The sequence below is a fragment of the Maniola jurtina genome, chromosome 11 (assembly GCF_905333055.1).
Source record: "Maniola jurtina chromosome 11, ilManJurt1.1, whole genome shotgun sequence".
NCBI classification, from domain to species: domain Eukaryota; kingdom Metazoa; phylum Arthropoda; class Insecta; order Lepidoptera; family Nymphalidae; genus Maniola; species Maniola jurtina.
This window is the reverse complement of record NC_060039.1, coordinates 11331737-11351001: the sequence shown is the minus strand read 5'-3', so window position 1 is coordinate 11351001 and position 19265 is coordinate 11331737. Positions and strand designations below refer to the sequence as shown.

Here is a 19265-nt window from a genome sequence, read left to right as displayed (position 1 = left end):
ACGGTTATAATTTTAAAAGATCTCTTATCTTAAAGACCTAGGTAGTATGTATTTTAATTTATTCATGAATTACCTAATGTAAAATGATATATCTATGCACTGTATATATCTGTATATGCATATATCTATGATATATCTGTTTTTATTTTGGCTACCTTGATAAAAAGTTACTGGAACTCTATATTTTTATGCATAGGTGCCTATTTGTAATATGCACCTCATGCGACCAGTGAGATAGGAAACCTTACATATTTATTATTTTAGTAGCTGATGCCCGCGACTTCGTCCGCGTGGATTTAGGTTTTCCGAAATCCCGTACCCGGGAACTCTTTGATTTTCCGGAACAAAAAGTAGCCTATGTGCTAATCCAGGATAATATCTACCTCCATTCCCAAATCCGTCCTGTAGTTTTTGCGTGAAGGATTAACAAACATTCACACAGATATACATACATACATAGACACATACACACAAACTTTTATAATATTAGTGTGATACTAAACTAGCTTATGCCCGCGTCTTCATCCGAGTGGACTAAACACAAACCCCTATATAACCCTCTTAGAGCTTGAATTATCAAAATCCTTTTCTAGCGGTTGTCTACCTCATAATAGCTATCTGCAACCGACCAGAAGGTAGGTATAGTTTGAACTGTGCGTTGAATGTTGATAGATGAGTTAGACAGTCCATTACCTTTTTCTTTTATATCTGTGTAAGTATATTCAAACGATGCCCGCGAATTTATTTATCCATGTGGATATCCATGTGGATTAAAATTCCGCGGGAACTCTTTAATTTCTGGTGATTAAAAGTAGCCTATGTAAGGTTATTTTCCTTTGGTAACCCTATTTAGTATTCTACAATGACTTCGATGTCCCATATAGCAAGCAGGTGACGAATAATAATTAACGTAAACGGAAGAATATAAATTAGTTACAAAACAAACGAAGGTTTAGGAGCTAGTAACTGTAGTTAACACATCATTTTATTCCTTGATTTTTTCTTGTTTAAATTGTTTTGTTTATCTGTTTGTTTGGTTAATCACACAAAGACAAGTCCTACCTAGAGCTCATTAGCATATTAGTTCGTCAACCCATTGCTGGCTCACCAAGTGCAAATTGGTAGACTTCAGTTACACATTACCACCTGTACCACAATTTCATTTTTGTTTTCTTCTTCAGTTCAGAACATCCAGTTCATTCATATGTTCATAACATACAGTTACATATAATTAATGGAAACAGGACAAAGTATTTCACAACCAAATTATATTGCAACAATAATTATGCTGCTTACCAAATTCTACGTACCTACCTATCTAATTAAGTTATATCAACTGATTGGCTCTCTCCGGACGGGTTTTAGGCTAGTAGTAGTAGATAATAATCGGGCATACTCCGACTAACATATTATGAGTTCAACCGACAGACATTTATATATTTATACAGTGTAAAAATCATATCACGAAAACGTTACTAGCTCCCCGATTTATGCATTTCAACTGATTAGTTCTACAATACAATTACAAAATGGGTTTGGAAGTCATACAATGGCGGACTTACCGCCAGGGCCTTGAATAATTATATATTATTTTGTACTGTATTTCTTTCAAAACAATATTTATACTTACTTATTAACATAATATAGAAGAATCACTTCTCAAATACTTCTATTCTAGAATAGGTACGATGTTGTACGATGAAAAATCATGTTACGATGCACTAAAGTGCAATACAGCTCGCACCACGCTAAACGCTTTCTTTCTATTGCGTAAACACTCATCTCTCTTCGTCTCTTTATCTTATAAAAAACGGGAGTTAGGCCTCATTTACATGATAAAACAAAATGTATTCCCAAGTTTTCCCACGTCAACGATTTTACGTGTGAACAGATACTTGTCAATACTTAGGTACATTAATCGTTCTAAGTATGTGGACGTTTTTTTAACGGACGGACGTTAAAAAGCTCTCGTGTAAATTAGGCCTTATAGGCACTAGTACCTACACTCGAAGAGGCGTATCGAGGTATTAATTACTGTCAGTACATATTATATTACTACTGTCCGCGATTTCATCCAGATTTTCTTGAAACTTGATTTTCCGGGGCTAAAATCTATCCCCGGCATGCAAGCTGTCTTTGTATCAAATATCAAAATTGATTGAAAAGCTAGCAGACAGACTTTCGCATTTATAATATTAGACGATGTTCACGACTTCGTCCGCGTAGTTATACCTATGTAGTTAGATTTTAAAAATTCCGTAGGGACTCTGATTTTCTGGGATACCTTTCTAGGATGCAAGCTATTATCCGATTATACCCAATAGATGATACGAATATTTGGTCCACATGGATTTAGGTTGGTTAAAAATCCCGTGGGAAATCACTGATTGTCCGGAACCAAAAGTCCTTCCCCGGGATGCAAGTTATCTCGTCAAAATCGGTTCAAAAAAACGGTCAAATGTGAGTTGGACTCGAACACGAAGGATTCCGTACCATCGTACAAGATACTCTGATCTCACTGAGATTGCACTGTGTACCTACTTTTTAATTATTTTTTGTTTTCTTTCTAAATGTCCTTTAAATTTATAATCCTTTTTGCATTTATAATAAAAAAAAAAACTCCTTAAAATCCATATTTAAACTTTGTATTTTATACAAAATAATATTATGATGTAAGTAGGTACAAGAGGTTTCATGTGTTTTTCAGGGACAGGAAGCAGAAGCACCCTCTAGTCCTCTCCCATACAAAGGCGCCGCGTTTGTTTTATAAAAGTACGTTCCACGTGCGCTGAAAAAAAGAAGTTATTTTTTACAAAGAAAAGTAGTATCCCCGATATTTATAGTTTACTAGCGACCCACCCCGGCTTCACACGGGAAGCCCAGATCTCTAATTTTTTTTTGAAAATAAAATATAGCCTATGTTACTTAGGTATACCTAATGTATACATTATAATGCAGTTACAAACAAACTTACAAATTTTATCTCTTTTAATATATTTTCCTGCATGGAGCGGAGTTTCTAGAATATGTCTGCAAAATTTCATGCACTTTGGTTGCTTAATATTCAAATGAAATTGGAACTACGTTTGTATGGAGCGAGTGACGGAGAGACCCCTGTTAAAATTGGCCCCGCGTACAAGCTAGCAAATATGCGTACTCTATCACACACATTTTGTTTGTCAGAAAATAAGACACGTCTGGCGTGTGTGGGATCTTGGATCAATTATTAATTAAGTACAATTTATTAATTAGAATACACACCTCAATGGTATTTGGTCTCCTAAAGCAAGAGTTTTACCGTCAGCACTCCTGCCTATAAAAGTATTTGGGTTCTGCAACGATTCAACATAGTGCATCCAGCATTTGTTGTGGCTGCAGCTATCTACAAGTGTAAATTAAAAATTTATAACACCTCCGACGATCCAAAGTATTTGAGTTTTCCAAAACATCATTTTCAAATAAATAATTATCTATGATAATTATGTATTTAGGCAACGTCCATCTTGACAGCTTGGCATTTGTCTATTGACATAATATTATGAACCTAACGGTTATCTAACCTTCTTTTCTACAAGAAAACTAGAAAAGAGCTGATAACTCTTAAACGGCTGAACCAATTTTTTTAGATTATAGCTAAGAACACTCTCGATCAAGCCACCTTTCAAACAAAAAAAACTAAATTAAAATCGGTTCATTCGTTTAGGCGCTACGATGCCACAGACAGATACACAGATACACAGATACACAGATACACAGATACACAGACACACAGATACACACGTCAAACTTATAACACCCCTCTTTTTGGGTCGGGGGTTAAAAATAATTCGTAATTAGTCACGTTTAAACTAAAAATAAAATGCTGACATAGAAACTAGCGGAAATGTTGCAGATATCTGCAGCTGCAGTTTATTGTAACGGGAAGTGTTCAAAAAAGTTGTTTTCACCTTATTCCACTCTCCATTTTCAACAACCGCTACCGAAAGTAAATTGACCCTCACCATCTGGATGCCTGGTGCACTTCGACCGCCCGTTGTGCTAGAACGCTTTTTCCACGGACGTACATTTTTTTTCCAAATATTCCTAATAGCTATGAATTTTTTCCCTTTAAAATACACACGTTAAAAAACAGAAGGCCATCATTTTACTGGGTTCCTCTTATTAGAATAATACCAGTAACCAATTCAGAATGGCGAGATATTCTTGTGTAGAAATAAAACTTGATAAATATGGCTTAGGTGTTTTTACGAGTCTTCTCAATCTACCTAAATCTTGATGATTGAAATATTTCTGCATAGGCAAATAAACGGAAATATCACTGCGGTTGTATCTGCTGTTGCATTCAATTAAGTAATTTAGATTGTAAATAAGTAGGCTACAATGACCGATAGAGTTGGGGCCAAAGATGCTAGAATGACGACCTCGCGACGGAAAACGCAGCGTTGGAAGATCGCCCGCTACTTAGGCACCGGAGCACCGTGGCGTGTGGACTGTGGAAGTCCCTACGAGATAGGTACCTATGTTTAGCCATGGAGGTCAACAGATTGATAATGATTATGATGATGAGGCTACGATGTGACTGGCGTGTGCGGCGTGTGCCTGTATCGGATAGTCTCATAAAAATTAAGATAGATTATAAAAAATCTTCGAAGTACAACCACATCCCTGCTATTGTTATCTAGAATCTGGAGACCTTTTATATAACTTCAACTTAAACTTACAATGGATATGAGAAAACAAAAAATACTTAGTTAGTTGTTATTACTTGGTGGTGACATAATGAGAATGCTATCTCCGCCGGTGGCATTTTCGCAGCCGGGCTGAATGGAGGCTCCGCAGTTTGCGAAAAAGTCGACTGTGCCAGCAATCTCAACTGTGCCCATAGCTCCTGGGTTTGTATGAACGATTAAGACGAAGATAGCGCTGCCTGCATCGAGGTTTCGCAGTGATACGGGCCCATCATAGAGTGGACGAGCTGGGTCTAAGCCTACGGCTCTGGAATTTAAAAAAAAAAACTCAATTTCAGTGACAAGATAATCCTTGACGCGATCTCGTAACTGATAATGACGATGCGGTCTAACCTAACCACGACGAAACCTAACCTATAATAGAAGAAGTATGCCAGATTTCAGTCTTTTAGCAGCGCCGCACGTCGTATCAAAGCGCTAGTTCGCTTCTTGGCACGGTAGGTAGGTACGGGTGATGACTAGCCGGTCAAATCTTCCCCCAGACTAGACCGGAGTCAATTCAAAAATCATACATTCTCAAATAGGGTCTTTGACTGTAGTAATAAAATGATGTGATGTTTTGTACAGCGGTACCTAGGTACTTTATGGGAACCTCTCCCGAAATGAATTCCTGGCTACAGCCATGTATGTGGTGTCCCATGGTACCACAGAGATACCTATCATATTCATCTATGAATGGTAGGTAACTATTTTGAATAAATGCTTTGTGTTTGAAATGTTTCGAGTTTGAATACCACATAGGTACCGTGTAAAGTAGCTTAGATATTACTCTTACCTGACGATAAATTGACCTGATATTCTTTGAAATTCTCTTGTTGCGTAGCCCATAAACGGTGCACCAAGCGAAAATCCTACTATGACGATCTTCACTCGCTCTAGTCCAGCTTGGACCAATTGTACTAAAGCTCGACCAAAACGGGCACCAAACTGAAGAAATGAGGTAGGTATAGTTTAACAATTGGTAGACGCGATAATAGTCATTTGTTCAACAAGATAGTAAAGTTCGTTTTTGTTGCGAGTGCCTAGTTTGAATCCCGAGCGGGCGAAGGACTCGCTGCGCTCGTGATTCTATTATAGAGGGCCCTCAAGTCACTCGCACCAGGTTAGCGCGGGGGCTGTGCGGGTGTGCGGGGTGTTCGCACCCTGGTTGCCATCTCAACCTGTCATGCACTATAGATATACGAGTATATACTTACAATTCCGGCGTTACGAGCGGCGCGCAGATATCCTAAAACCACCACCGGGCCACCAGCGGCCTGATTCTCCCAATTAACAAGTACAACATTGTATGACAATAATAAATGCGCTTCAACCATGGGGCGCACATAAGGATCATCGGGAGTATCGGTGAAACCAAACGTAAAGAAAAGTGTCTTTTTTGCAGGATCATAACAACTAGAGTTTAACAAAGGGACAGGATTGTCTAGACTGAAAATAGAAAAGGTTTCGGCGGACCTGTGAATTAAAAAAAATGTCTAATTATAATGTCAGAACCCATAACGAAGAGAGATTAAGGTTTTGGGCTCTGATGTCCAATATGGTCCGGTTACCCACAGATCAGGGAATGAATATGTTCTATTAAGTGTCTTATAGTTTGGGAGTTCATTCAAAACCCGAGCGGGCTGCGTTAAACTCACGAGTTATGACGTAGAACAGACGGGTCTGAAATAAGGTAGAGTTTGGCTAATGAAAGATGACACTAGGCTTTTTTCCAAACTTTTTAGGGGGCAACCATAAAACGTCGATCAACGTCAGCCATTTCTTAGTAGGTAAGTATGACAATTTAACTTTGATAGTTGGTTTAAATTCGTAAAAGATATGAATACTTATTAATTATGTTTTCTAAAACCATATCTCTTATTAGCACATAGCTCTTATTATATTACGATTGTAAGCGATACGATTTGTATTTGTATTTTTGTATTTATTTATTCTTCGTTTCAGACTTATAAAAGCACTTACGAAAGTCACAATACACTGAAAAAATAGTCTACCAAACGATATTACATCATTGGATCAAAAAATGTTTTCTTTGACAATAAAACTGGAAGATATATCAGGGACGTCAACGTGCCCGGGAATCGTAGTTACCCCCAAGCCCTTGATGAGGTCTAAAAAACGTAGAGGTTTGTAAAAACGGATATATGTGAAAACATTAATATGCTGTAATTTAAGCATTACAAATATTTATTACTAAGTATCAAAGTGAGTTATCCAAATTTTTTCACTATAATTTTGGGGATGCCCTCCGAATTTTTTTAAAATTTGCCGGGCGATTTCAGTCTCATCTTTCATTAGCCAGACTCTAGTCGGTGTGTACTGACCAACTCTATAGTTTTGTACGCTGCGTAGATAGACATTATCGATTCTTCAATAGGTATTGTATTTATGAATACCTACCGAGTGGGCACTTAAGTTAAAATTCAAAAATATTAGTGTAAATCTAATATCTTATGGTATTGTGTGGCATAAAAGAAATAAGACTTGCCCGTCATAGCAGTATAGAGTAACATCAGTATTAGCAGTAGCAGCATAAGTCATGGAATGAGGAGTATCTGTAATGTGAAATAATCATAGATATGTGAAATAATATATTTTGATAGCAATTAGCTCCAAAGTTGGGAGTTGGGACAGTATATGTCTCGTATTAAATTAATACATAATATTACCAGAGGAACTTCGCTCACGTGTATTTAAGATTTTTATAGCTGTTGTTTATTATGCAAGGCTGCAAAGTGGTTAAAAACAGAATCCTGAGCGTAGCGAGGAATTCAAAGGCACGAGCGCAAATTGATTTGAAGCCGTGCGAAACAACTTTTCAGCTCACTACAGCGAGGAAAACGCTAGACGCAAGAATACTTGAAGAATTGCTGAATAAGTACTTAAAACTATTTTGCTGCCTTAGCGAGAGTGCGAAGTGCGCGCTTTCTCTAAGGCAGTATAACATCAACAAAAAATCCGTCAGGAAAATGTGTCCGTCTGCGTACGGCTAAGGCTTAAAGAAATAAGAGTAAAACTTACTTACTCACAGAAAATAATAAAAATGCCAAGAAAATAAAAGTGTTCCACATGTTTACAGGTTGTAGATATATCTATTGCTTACAACATAGAAATTATAATATGTTTGCTGGCTCTTTTATAGGTACCTATATAGAATAATTTGAATAGCCTAATAAATAAGTATTATCTTTTATTTCAATTTGTGTAGGTACCACTGTAAGTTCATCGTTGCAGTTTATTAATTTCATTGTTTTCATGTTGTATCTAACTAACTTTTAATTTTATTAGGTATTTAGGCAGCGCATGCCACGGAACCGACTTCAAAAAAGGAGGAGGTACTCAATTCGACTATGTTTTTTTTTCTGACTTAATTAAATTAAAAATTCCCACTGGATCCATGGATTCTTATGATAAGAAGTAGCTTATGTGTTGATCCAAAGTATAATCTATATCCATTCCAAATTTCAGCAAAAGCCGTCCAGTAATTTTTGCGTGAAAGAGTAACAAACATTCACACACGCATATAAACAGCTTTCGCCTTTTTATTATTAAGTATGAGTGTGATAACTTAACCAGCTATTTTCTTCCCTTTATCGAACGCTTGGTCGTGACAAGTTTACCTAGGGCAATCAAGTAAGTAATTTTCGACTCTAACTTGTTTACGCACTTTAGCGGTAACATACATAAGTATATAGTTACATAATAAGTATTATCATGATGGCGTAACTTCTCCCGCGTGGATTTAAGTTTTCCGGGATAAAAAGTAGCATATTATACGTCCCCAAGATGTAAGCTATTTCTGTACCAAACTTCAAAATTGATTAGATGGACCTTTAAAAATCCCTTAGAAAATCCTTCGATTTTTCGAAATCTTCATTTTTCCGAGACAAAAAGCAAGATTCGAATTAATTTCATATTTATCTTTGTACCTGTACCAGATTTCGTCAAAATCCATTAAACGGATGAGCCGTGAAAAACTAGCAGATAATACACAGTTTTGGATTTAGCTAGCTGACGCCCGCGACTTCGTCTGCGTGGATTTAAGTTTTTCATAATCCTGTAGGAACTCTTTAATTTTCCGGAATAAAAGTAGCCTATTTATTAATCCAGGGTATATTCTATCTCCACTCCGAATGTCAGCCAAATCCGTTCTGTAGGTAAGCGTGAAAGAGTAACGAACACACACACATGCATACCTACATATACACACAAACTTTCGTCTGTATAATATAAGTGTGATAAAGAAGATCTAGAATCTAGACTTGATCATCTATTCTTATATCTGTAAATGCTTTCATGTACAATTTCCTACATTCACCCACTCTTTAGTTAAAACGCATAGAGAACCAATTATATTTTTTACGTTGGTTTAATGAGCTTCCATTACAAGTATTATCTTTAATTGCTTCTATTTTGGTGCATACCTAATAATATTGATAAAGGAGTTTTTATTTTAATTGTTATTTCAATACATACCTAATTACATATATTAATTGCGAGCAAACGAGCAGGCGGGTCACCTAGTTAAGTGATTAAGGTGATATCAGAATCACACTAATATTATAAAGGCGAAAGTTTGTGTATATGTAAGAGTAGGATAACTAGCTCCAATAAAACTCGCGCCATTGTTATTATTCATCACAGTTTATTATCAAACTTTTAACCATCTTTAATATTACTTTTATCCAAATAAACCTTTACAAATACTTTTGAATCATCAAATGAATCTACCACTGGTTCGGAACGCCTTTCCTGCCGAGAAGAACCAGCAAGAAACTCAGCGGTTGCTCTTTTCAAAGATTTGATTTACAATAAGATTCGATTTACAATATTTTAACCGAAATTACATTTAACCGTCAAACTTAAACGAACAAATTTGAAAGAAGTTAAGAAACTCAACATTTAAACCAAAGTTACAATTAACTGTCAAACTAAACCGAATAAATTAAAAAGGTAGACAAATTCAACGTGTTATCACTTCGACTGTCGATAATAGAATGCCGCTCCGCTGGACCGCTTCGCTTTTAAATACTATCGTGGCGGTGGGGTTCGGAAACGTCGACGACGTACGATGCGTCATTGAGGATTCTACTCGTCATTCGATCTATGAATTACGTGTCTCATTATTGCGCCGATACGGCCATACTGATCATAGGCGCGTCCCTGCGCCTACTCTCGTCCTTTTTCTCTGCAATAAAGTGCATAAATTAGTAAACCAACATCACACACACATAAACCCTTATAATTACGAAATCAAAAATGGTTCCTCAACACTCTTATCACGTTAAGAATCTCATAGCCTCAGGGCCTCGACACCCATATTAGCTTTCACGTTAACTCATAGCCTTCACGTAAACACATTTCAATTATCTTGGAACACATAAGTGATAACGTCAGAACCTCATAGCCTCAGCGCTAATTTTGGTTCAGCCTCAGAGCCTCGGCGCTCATTTTAGCCTTGACGTTGACACATGAATTACAAGACAATTGAAAACACATAAGTGATCATCAGAACCTCATAGCCTCAGCGCTAATTTCGGTTCAGTAACCATTTTTTGCTGCTTTTTTTTTTCACATTTCAATTATCTTAAAGCACAAATGACGTTACAACCTCATAGCCTCAGCGCTAATTTTGGTTCACACATCAAATGGACTTTAAGGATAATTGAAACCCCAAGTGATGACGCCGGAACCTCATAACCTCAGCGTTAATTTTGGTTCAGCCTCAGAGCCTCAGCGCTCATTTTGGCCTTGACGTTTACACCTTCGGAAAGATAGTAAAAAGTGATGACGGCGGAACCTCAAGCCTCAGCGCTAATATTGGTTCAGCCTCAGAGCCTCAGCGCTCATATTGGCCTTGCCGTTTACACTTAAATAATGGAAAAGTACTTAACTTATAAAAGCACGTCAGTCTGCGCGTCAAATCCTCACTTTGCCGTACTATTACGTTTACTCATAGCCGATACGGCCACATTACTTTGTACTTCAAATTTTGGTACGCTTTCCAAACGTTCGTTAATCGTGGCAAACTTTTCTTCTGGTCCCATTGGTTTACTTCGATGAAGTTCACGTCTATTGTTCAGTAATATTCATATTCAGAGGATATTCTTACTTCAGCTTTTACGTTAACATTTTATACAATATTATTATCATTTTTTTTTTTTTTCTTTCTTTCTTTTTTTTTTTTTTTTTTTGCGGTATTACCCTTTTTTTTTAAATATTTATCCTCTTTTTTTTTTATCATTACTATCCCATTGTTTTTTTTTTTTTTTTTGTATCATTGTTTGATAAATACAAAACCCCAACTCTACCTAGACCGGCTCTTCCACCCCTATACCGGTCCCAAACCGACCATCTAGCCTAGCTACCACAACTAGTACTATGACCTCAACCAACGGAAACCACATAAGGTAACCACAACTCTAAAACCTACAGTAAGTACGACAGACCGTGTCTACTGAGAAGTGTGTCTGACCAGAGCCGCAGAATAATGAATCGGTTTTGATATATACAACACCCAGCGTTACGAATTCATAAAACACCACGGGATTCTATAACTAGATCTGATATGTATCACCGACCTGTAGAACTCTGATTATAATAACAACAAGTAACTGGGCGACGGTACCCTACACTAGATTGGCTCCATCGTAACTACTATCTCAACCGTCTAATCAACATTTCTAACCAACAATATCCACACGTATGTAAATTCACATTATCTGTACAAATTGGAACGAACTCACCAATTACAACTGCAACTTAAAATCACTTTCACAGTACTGACTCAAGAAGTCCTTTCACTACTTCACTCTGTCGAAACACCACACGTAATGAATGCCGCTCTGCCGCTGGTTAGCGTGTGGGGTTCGGAAACGTCGACGACGTACGATGCGTCATTGAGGATTCTACTCGTCATTCGATCTATGAATTACGTGTCTCATTATTGCGCCGATATATGTATATGTGTGTGTGTGTGTATGTTTGTTACTCCTTCACTCCAAAACTACTGGACGGACTTGGCTGAAATTTGGAATGGAGATAGATAACATCCTGGATTAGCACATAGGCTACTTTTCGGAAAATCAAAGAGTTCCCACGGGATTTCGAAAAACCTAAATCCACGCGGGCAAAGTCGCGGGCATCGGCTAGTGTTTAATATACCTAAGGGTTCCGTGCCCGAAAGCGGAATTTACATTACGAAATAACTGGCACGACATTAGTTTCACGGCAATAATTTCATTATTAATTGCATGTGTGAAATTAGATGCATGTATTACAAAATAAAACGTTTACACGTGCAATTGATAATGAATTAATGTCGTGAAACTAATTTCGCGCCACTTATGTCGTAATGTAGATTCCGCTAAAAGGTGACAACGGAACCGATTTAAAAGAATGCATTCATTACTAAACCTGTCCCCCGAGGCTGGATTTACGTACGCTTAAAAATACGCTTGTTTTATATGGTCGGGTCGAACAACTTGTGAAATACATAAATGCAGTTTTTACTCAAAACGTTTTATTAAATAAAATGATCCACGTAATTATGGGTTGTAATATTATGAGCCCTGGTACAATAATTTCATACTGTTAGGTATATTGGTACGAAAAACTCTAAAAGGAGAAGGTCCATAATGATAAAAATCGGGCTTATAAAATCAATCTGACTTGTAAAATTAGATTCGACAGACGCCATGACGTAGACGGGGAGGTTGTGTTTTTGATTGATATGATACCGTTGTCGTGCGTTACTAATTTCTTTGCCTCTTGGGATGAGTGATAAGTCGAGTTATACCCTTTTTGTGATTTTTACATAGAATTATCAGAAAATAAGATATTTATAACAAAAATTTAAATACTCTTTAATAAGTCCTAGGAGGCACAGATTTAAATCTTACAAAACCTTTCGAAAAAACATAAAATATACGGAATTACATTTAAGAACATACAGATTTATTTTAATTGTATAGCGACCCGCCCTGGCTTCGCACGAGTAGATAGCTTATTACAATTTTCACTGGCTGTTTTTTTTAAAATAACATAGGTCACTACCAACCTATGTCACTTAGAAATAATGTAGCTTTCTACTGGTGAAAGAATTTTCATAATCGGTTCAGTAGTTCCAGAGAGTTACTAACTGCAAATAAACTTTCTACATCTTGTAGATTCAAGCGCATTTTTCGTGCGACGCATTTAATATGGGGTAGGAATTAATATGGGCGGTACGCATCTATCTAACATGGATTGACAAAATGCTTCAGTTAATTCGGATTTGCTCCAGCCACTCCTCTGCCATAAATAGGTGCTGCGTTGGTGACGTAGTAGAAATTTCCACGCCGGCTGAAATAAGAAAGCGATCTCATTTGAATCTAGGTACTGTACTTAAAAAAAAGAGTCATTGGCCTGATCTGAGTATGCACTGACCGAAGCCCTGCTTTGCCTATGACCACACGAGCCATTGGCCTGATCTGAGACTGATATCCAGCCGAACCCAAACGGGTCCGACGTGAAATACACAGCCAGACCAAAGCTAGTCTGGCCTGGGATACCCAGCCCGACCCTAGGTATGTTCGTTCAATATCAAGCTGCAGTTCAGAATGACTTGCCTATAGTTTTTACCTTTAGGCGCTGAAACAAGTCTGTCTAAATATTCATAGTGATTCTACCATCAGTAAGGAAAGCAGATTCTTTCCAAAAACAAAGTTTTACTATATCTAATTATGATTCATCATGATCAACCCATTTCCGCCCCACTACTGAGTACGGGTCTCCTCTCAGAATGAGAAGGGTTTAGGCCATAGTCTGCCACGCTGGCCCAATGCGGATTGGCAGACTTCACACACCTTTGAGAATATGGAGAACTCTCAGGCGTGCAGGTTTCCTCACGATGTTTTCCTTCACCGTTAAAGCAAGTGATATTTAATTGCTTAAAACGCACATAACTGAAAAGTTAGTGGTGCGTGCCCGGGATCGAACCCCCGACCTCCGATTAGGAGGCGGACGTTCTAACCACTAGGCTATCACAGCTTTTTTTTTTTTTTTTTTTTTTTAAAAAAAATTATGATTATCAATGTAAATAAATAAATATCCTTTATTCAGCCAATACAAACAAAAACAAACGAAGATAAAGAGCCGATCAGTGTTTATGATCCTTGGTTCCTCAAGATCAGTTCTAAAATCTACGAGTACGATGGCTGAACGGGGCACTGCCTCTGGTTTTCAGGCAATGACCCTTAGTGACATGTAAATAACTATTCGTTATGCAGGCCTACAAAGTTGCTGTATGATGCAAGTGTTTGTATGAGCAAGCGAAGGATCCCAAAAACAGAATCCCGAGATCCTTTAAAGGTGAAGGAAGGAGGGAAAACCTCGTGCGGAAACCTGCATGCTTGAAAGTTCTCCATAATGTTCTCAAAGATTTGTGAAGTCTGCCAATCCGCACTTGGCCAGCGTGGTAGACTACGGCTAAACCCTTCTCACTCTGAGAGGCGACCTGTGCTCTGCTGTGAGCTGGCGATGGGTTGATCATGATGACAATGATGATGATATTTATGGGATATAATAGTGCGCGCTACTTATAGGAAGTTTGTAAAAAATAATTGTACCTAGTATCAAGGTTGACCTGTATCGTAAAGGTCAGATTGCCTCCATTTCCCGCTCTAAAGCTCCTGCAACTCGACGCCGGTCTGGCTACATGCGTATTCGACATCGTTATTGCTTCTGCATAGTACCTCCAGGAGGTATCATGACTGCACATATCTAAAACAAAAATAAAACTGAATAAATTGAACAAAATAAATAGGTAGTCTCGTTCTGCGTCGTATTACCTGTAGGTACACCAAAATTATAAAGAGGTAAAGTATTCACGGCATATAAAACCTATAGAACAATTAGTGTATCCAGGCTAAATGATGAAGACTCAAGGGCTTTATGGAAGAAAGGACTCGGCAACATTTTTATTATACATTAAAAAACCGGTCAAGTGTGAGTCGGACTCACATACGAAGGATCCATCTAACTACTTGTACCTACTAAGTACCATCGTACAAGATATACCTACACTTTTATGTAGAACACTGCGCCGTCTAAGGTATGCGATTTAGTAAATTAATTTTTTCGTGAACACATTTCAATTTTTTTTCTGTGTAATGTAACCACAAATTCACGGTTTTCGAATTTTTTCCTTTATTTGTCTATTAGACCTACCTATCTCCCAAATTTCATGTTTCTTGGTCAAAGGACGTAGCCTATAGGTTATCTTGACAGACACGACTGACAGACGGACGGACGGACGACTAAATGATCCTATAGGTGTTCCTTTTTCCTTTTGAGGTACGGAAAAAAGAAACCCTAAAAAAAGATCAGATAATAAAAATATATTACTCTCTGGTGTCATAAAGCCAATGCCACCTCCAGCAGCCGCGCAGGCAGGTTGTACTCGAGACGGGCAATTAGGCCACACGTCCACCCTGCCTCTACTTTGAGTCGTGCCCAGTCCGCTGGGATTCGTGTGGAGAATACACACAAATACGGCGCACTGGGGATTTATACCTCGTACTAAGAATAGTGGACCCGCAGGATCTAAGCCAATAAGCCTGAATACATAATGATTTGTTATTAATTATTGTTGTATTCATTATAGTATGTAGATACAATACAGTCATAATTTAATAGTAAGTATTTTAAAATAGGACATTGATATTAAAATTTTGAATTATGTATGATTTGGGATAGAACTCCAGCAAATAAACCTGTTTCAGTTGTTTCAGCTGGAGTCCATAACTACGTGTAAAAATTTGCTTCTACTTAAACCGCCTCGTTGGTCTATTGGTTGGTAATTGCATATTCGACTGCAGATTATGTGGCGGATTCTGAGGCGTGTTCTAATTGAAACCAGCGATTGTCAGATGTTTTGAGTGGATCGACGACTGCTTCAAACTGCACGAACCATGCCCTGGGTACGGCTCGCCAAAACGGAAGGAGACGTGACTGCACCGAGATTGCCGCTAGGTCCGCAAGTTTTTCCTCAGTAGCTTGGTTTTCTGTCATTTTCTCGGCTTCTTTTTGGTTTTTCTTCAGCGTCGGGGTAACCACTCAAAACATCTGACAATCGCTGGTTTCAATTAGAACACGCCTAAGAATCCGCCACAATTACGCAGAAAATCTTGATTGAATGGATTAAAAATAAATCTCAATCGAGCTCGATGGCTATCATTCATTGTTAAACACTGAATAATTAGCGAATCAGTAGGCTGGTCGATTGACGTGAAAAGTCCGCTAGGACGAAGTGGAGAAGTGTCTTCGCATGGGTATGTTATGGTTGTACTGTTCTTATCTACTTCTCTCTACAATACGTTCCTTTATTACTGAAGATCGTGGACATGAAGAGACCGATAGTCAATTTAGACTTTATACGAACAAAATCAGTATGGCAGATGTTACACCCAAAAATGTGGGGGGGGTCTCTGAATTTTTCTGTTGTATCGAGTGAGATATCAATTGAAAGAGGAAAAAATTCTAAGTTCATAAATATAAATATAGTACAATGCGAAAATACACCAAGCGACACACAAACAATTTTACTATATACAACGAGCGTTATATATCGACAGTTCTCGGGTAGTAGCCGGGTTTTAGGGCTAATTAACTTTTTAATCAAAATAGTTGTTCTCACAATGGAATAATTTGTCCACTTGTTTGGAATTCTTTTCCGGCTTCTCCCATAAAATGTGCTCCCAGTGAAAATCCTATCAAGATAATGCTTATTGCGCTCAATCCAGCATTGGTCAAGGTTATTAAAACTTGACCTAATTGTTTCCCGTCCTGCAAAAATAAATTATGATTACATAGGTAATTGAAATTAGCAATTTGAAGTATCCAACAGTAAAGAAGCCGTTAGCGCTTATAGGTATTAAGTACTGATTCCCGCGACTTCATACGCGTGGATTTAGGTTTTTTAAAAAGCCCGTGGAAGGTTCTTGATTTCCCAGGTTAAAAAGTTGCTTAAGTATATTAATTTCCAGGATTCAAGGTATCACTGTACCAAATTTTCATTTAGATCGGTTAAACGGATGGGCTTTAAGAATCCCGTGGGGACTTTTAGATTTTACGGCATAAAAAGTAGCCTATTATGTCCTTCCCCGGGAATTGGGATGTAAGATATTTCTGTACCAAATTTCATCAAAATCGGTCAAACTGTTGGGCTGTGAAAAGCTAGCAGACAGACAGACAGATAGACAGACAGACAGACAGACAGTCAGACAGACACACTTTCACATTTATAACATTAGTATGGATAGTTTGGACTAGTAGGTATTTGAAATTCTAATCGAAGAAATACTTACAATTAAAGCATTTTCTGCAGCTGTTGGATAACCAAGTACACCTGATTCATTCGAAGCGCCTTTCTCCCAACCCACCAGTATAAAGTTGAAGTTCAAAGCCACATACGCTCTGAACAGGGTTTCTACAGAGGGACCGTTATTTTTGCCACCAAAACCATATGTGTAAAATACCGTCTGTTTTGACGGGTCATAACATGATGAGTTTAGCAAAGGTGTAGGATTGTCAAAACTAAAGTCTTGAAATGTAGAAAAGGATCTGAAAAAAAATATATTATTAGATGATGCCCGAGACTTTCGCGTATGTTACGGATTGGCGACTTCACACAGTTTTGAGAACATTATATGGAGAACTCTTCAGGCTCCTCGCGATGTTTTCCTTATTGCAAGCAAGTGATATTAAATTGTTTAAAACGCTCATAACTCCGAAAATTTAGAGGTGCGAGCCCGGGATCGAAACTAGAACCTAGAATAGACCTTAGAATAAGGGGCCAACGTTTTAATCACTAGGTTAAGAGATTATGTACAACTGTTACACTCTGAATATGCTTTGGGGCAAGAGGTTGTTTGATTAATTTATTATTGGTTGACCTTGTTGAGTTTGACTGCTACGAAAGCTACTCAATACTAATTAAATAAAAATTAAACTCACCCATTAATATAGCAGCGAAGAATTTTGTCATTATTATCAGTGGCTTCTATCGCTATAATATGTATTGCACCTGTAATGTTTGACTTATCTTATACATCAAGTATTTCGTGAGTTAGACACCAATTTTAGAAAGAAACGATTTTAGTTTTATGTTCTACTCGCAATAATACTTAACTAGATTTACATTTAGTCGCATCTTCCCCTACCTACTTGTTCTTACCAAGTCCGTGTTTTAACCTGAAGATCATTAATTAGGCTCATGACACTAGTTTCATCAAAAAGAAAACGGCCAAGTGCGAGTCTGACTCAACCATGAAGGGTTCTGTAGCAGCAAGTAACATCATATTATAAAAGTTCTTGTAGTTCGTTGTAACTTTGATCGATGTTTTAATAATAGTGTATTTTATGTTTTTTTTTATTAAGATTTATTAAAAAAACTACTTACTCGTTCAAACCAATTTTCGGTGGAAGTTTGCATGGTTATATTCATCATACATTTTTTTCAGTTTTATCATTCTCTTATTTTAGAAGTTACAGGGGGTGGGGGGGACATGTTACGACTTTGAAAGTGGAAACCTCAATATCATTTTTGAAGACCAAGTTTCAACAGTATAGTTCTTATAGTTTCGGAAAAAAGTGGCTGTGACATTACGGACGGACAGACAGACAGACATGACGAATCCATAAGGGTTCCGTTTTTTGCCATTTGGCTACGGAATCCTAAAATCGTGTCGAGTATGAAACTTTTAGTTTCATGAAATTAATGCATGCACTATGAAAGTAGATGTAAGAACACGTGAAATAATTGATGAAATTAATGGCATGTAATTAATTTTATGCCACTCGCAAAGTAAATTAGGCACATGGTACATTAGGCTAGAGTCGACTACCTACATTTTAAAAGATCTACTGTTTACTAAACTACGAACAGGAGTAACCTAGGTAGGTATAGCAATTAGGATTTAGTACTGATCGCGAGTGATTTATCGGTATTTAGAAGTTGCGTTCTCGTTGTCATTTCTGAAGATATAACTTTAACAAGTGTAAATTAAAAATTTATAACACCCCCGACAAGTGAAGGTTACAGTAACTAGAATATAGCTGATAACTTTCAAACGGCTGAACCGATTTTCTTGGATTATAGCTAAGAACACTCTCGATCAAGCCACCTTTCAAACAAAAAAAAACTAAATTAAAATCGGTTCATTCGTTTAGGCGCTACGATGCCACAGGCAGATACACAGATACACAGATACACACGTCAAACTTATAACACCCCTCTTTTTGGGTCGGGGTTTAAAAAGGGCATATCAAATGAAAAAAAAAAATATTTCAAGAAAAATATTTAGTAGACTTGTAGATAATAATTTTATACGTACATTATACCCAATTAAAACCGTGTCTTATAACCAATTAATTTTGAAGTAAATAAAAAAACCTTACCCAATGAAATTATTAAAATTGACAACAAAGTATTGATCCACATTTTTCAGACGTAGGTAGGTAGAAGCTATTTTAACA

General features: G+C 37.4%; 1 protein-coding gene across 1 annotated transcript; it reads right to left on the bottom strand.

Annotated features, from left to right (window-relative positions):
- Positions 1-12866: 12866 nt before the first annotated feature.
- Positions 12867-17992, bottom strand: LOC123869740 (lipase member H-like). Its single transcript, XM_045912739.1, has 7 exons — positions 17965-17992; positions 17745-17814; positions 17096-17351; positions 16426-16574; positions 15135-15346; positions 14357-14510; positions 12867-13091 (listed from the first exon to the last, which is right to left on the bottom strand). Exons 1-7 carry the CDS (start codon positions 17990-17992, stop codon positions 13013-13015), a joined length of 948 nt encoding a protein of 315 aa, XP_045768695.1. The 3' UTR covers positions 12867-13012.
- Between the last annotated feature and the right edge of the window lie 1273 nt (positions 17993-19265).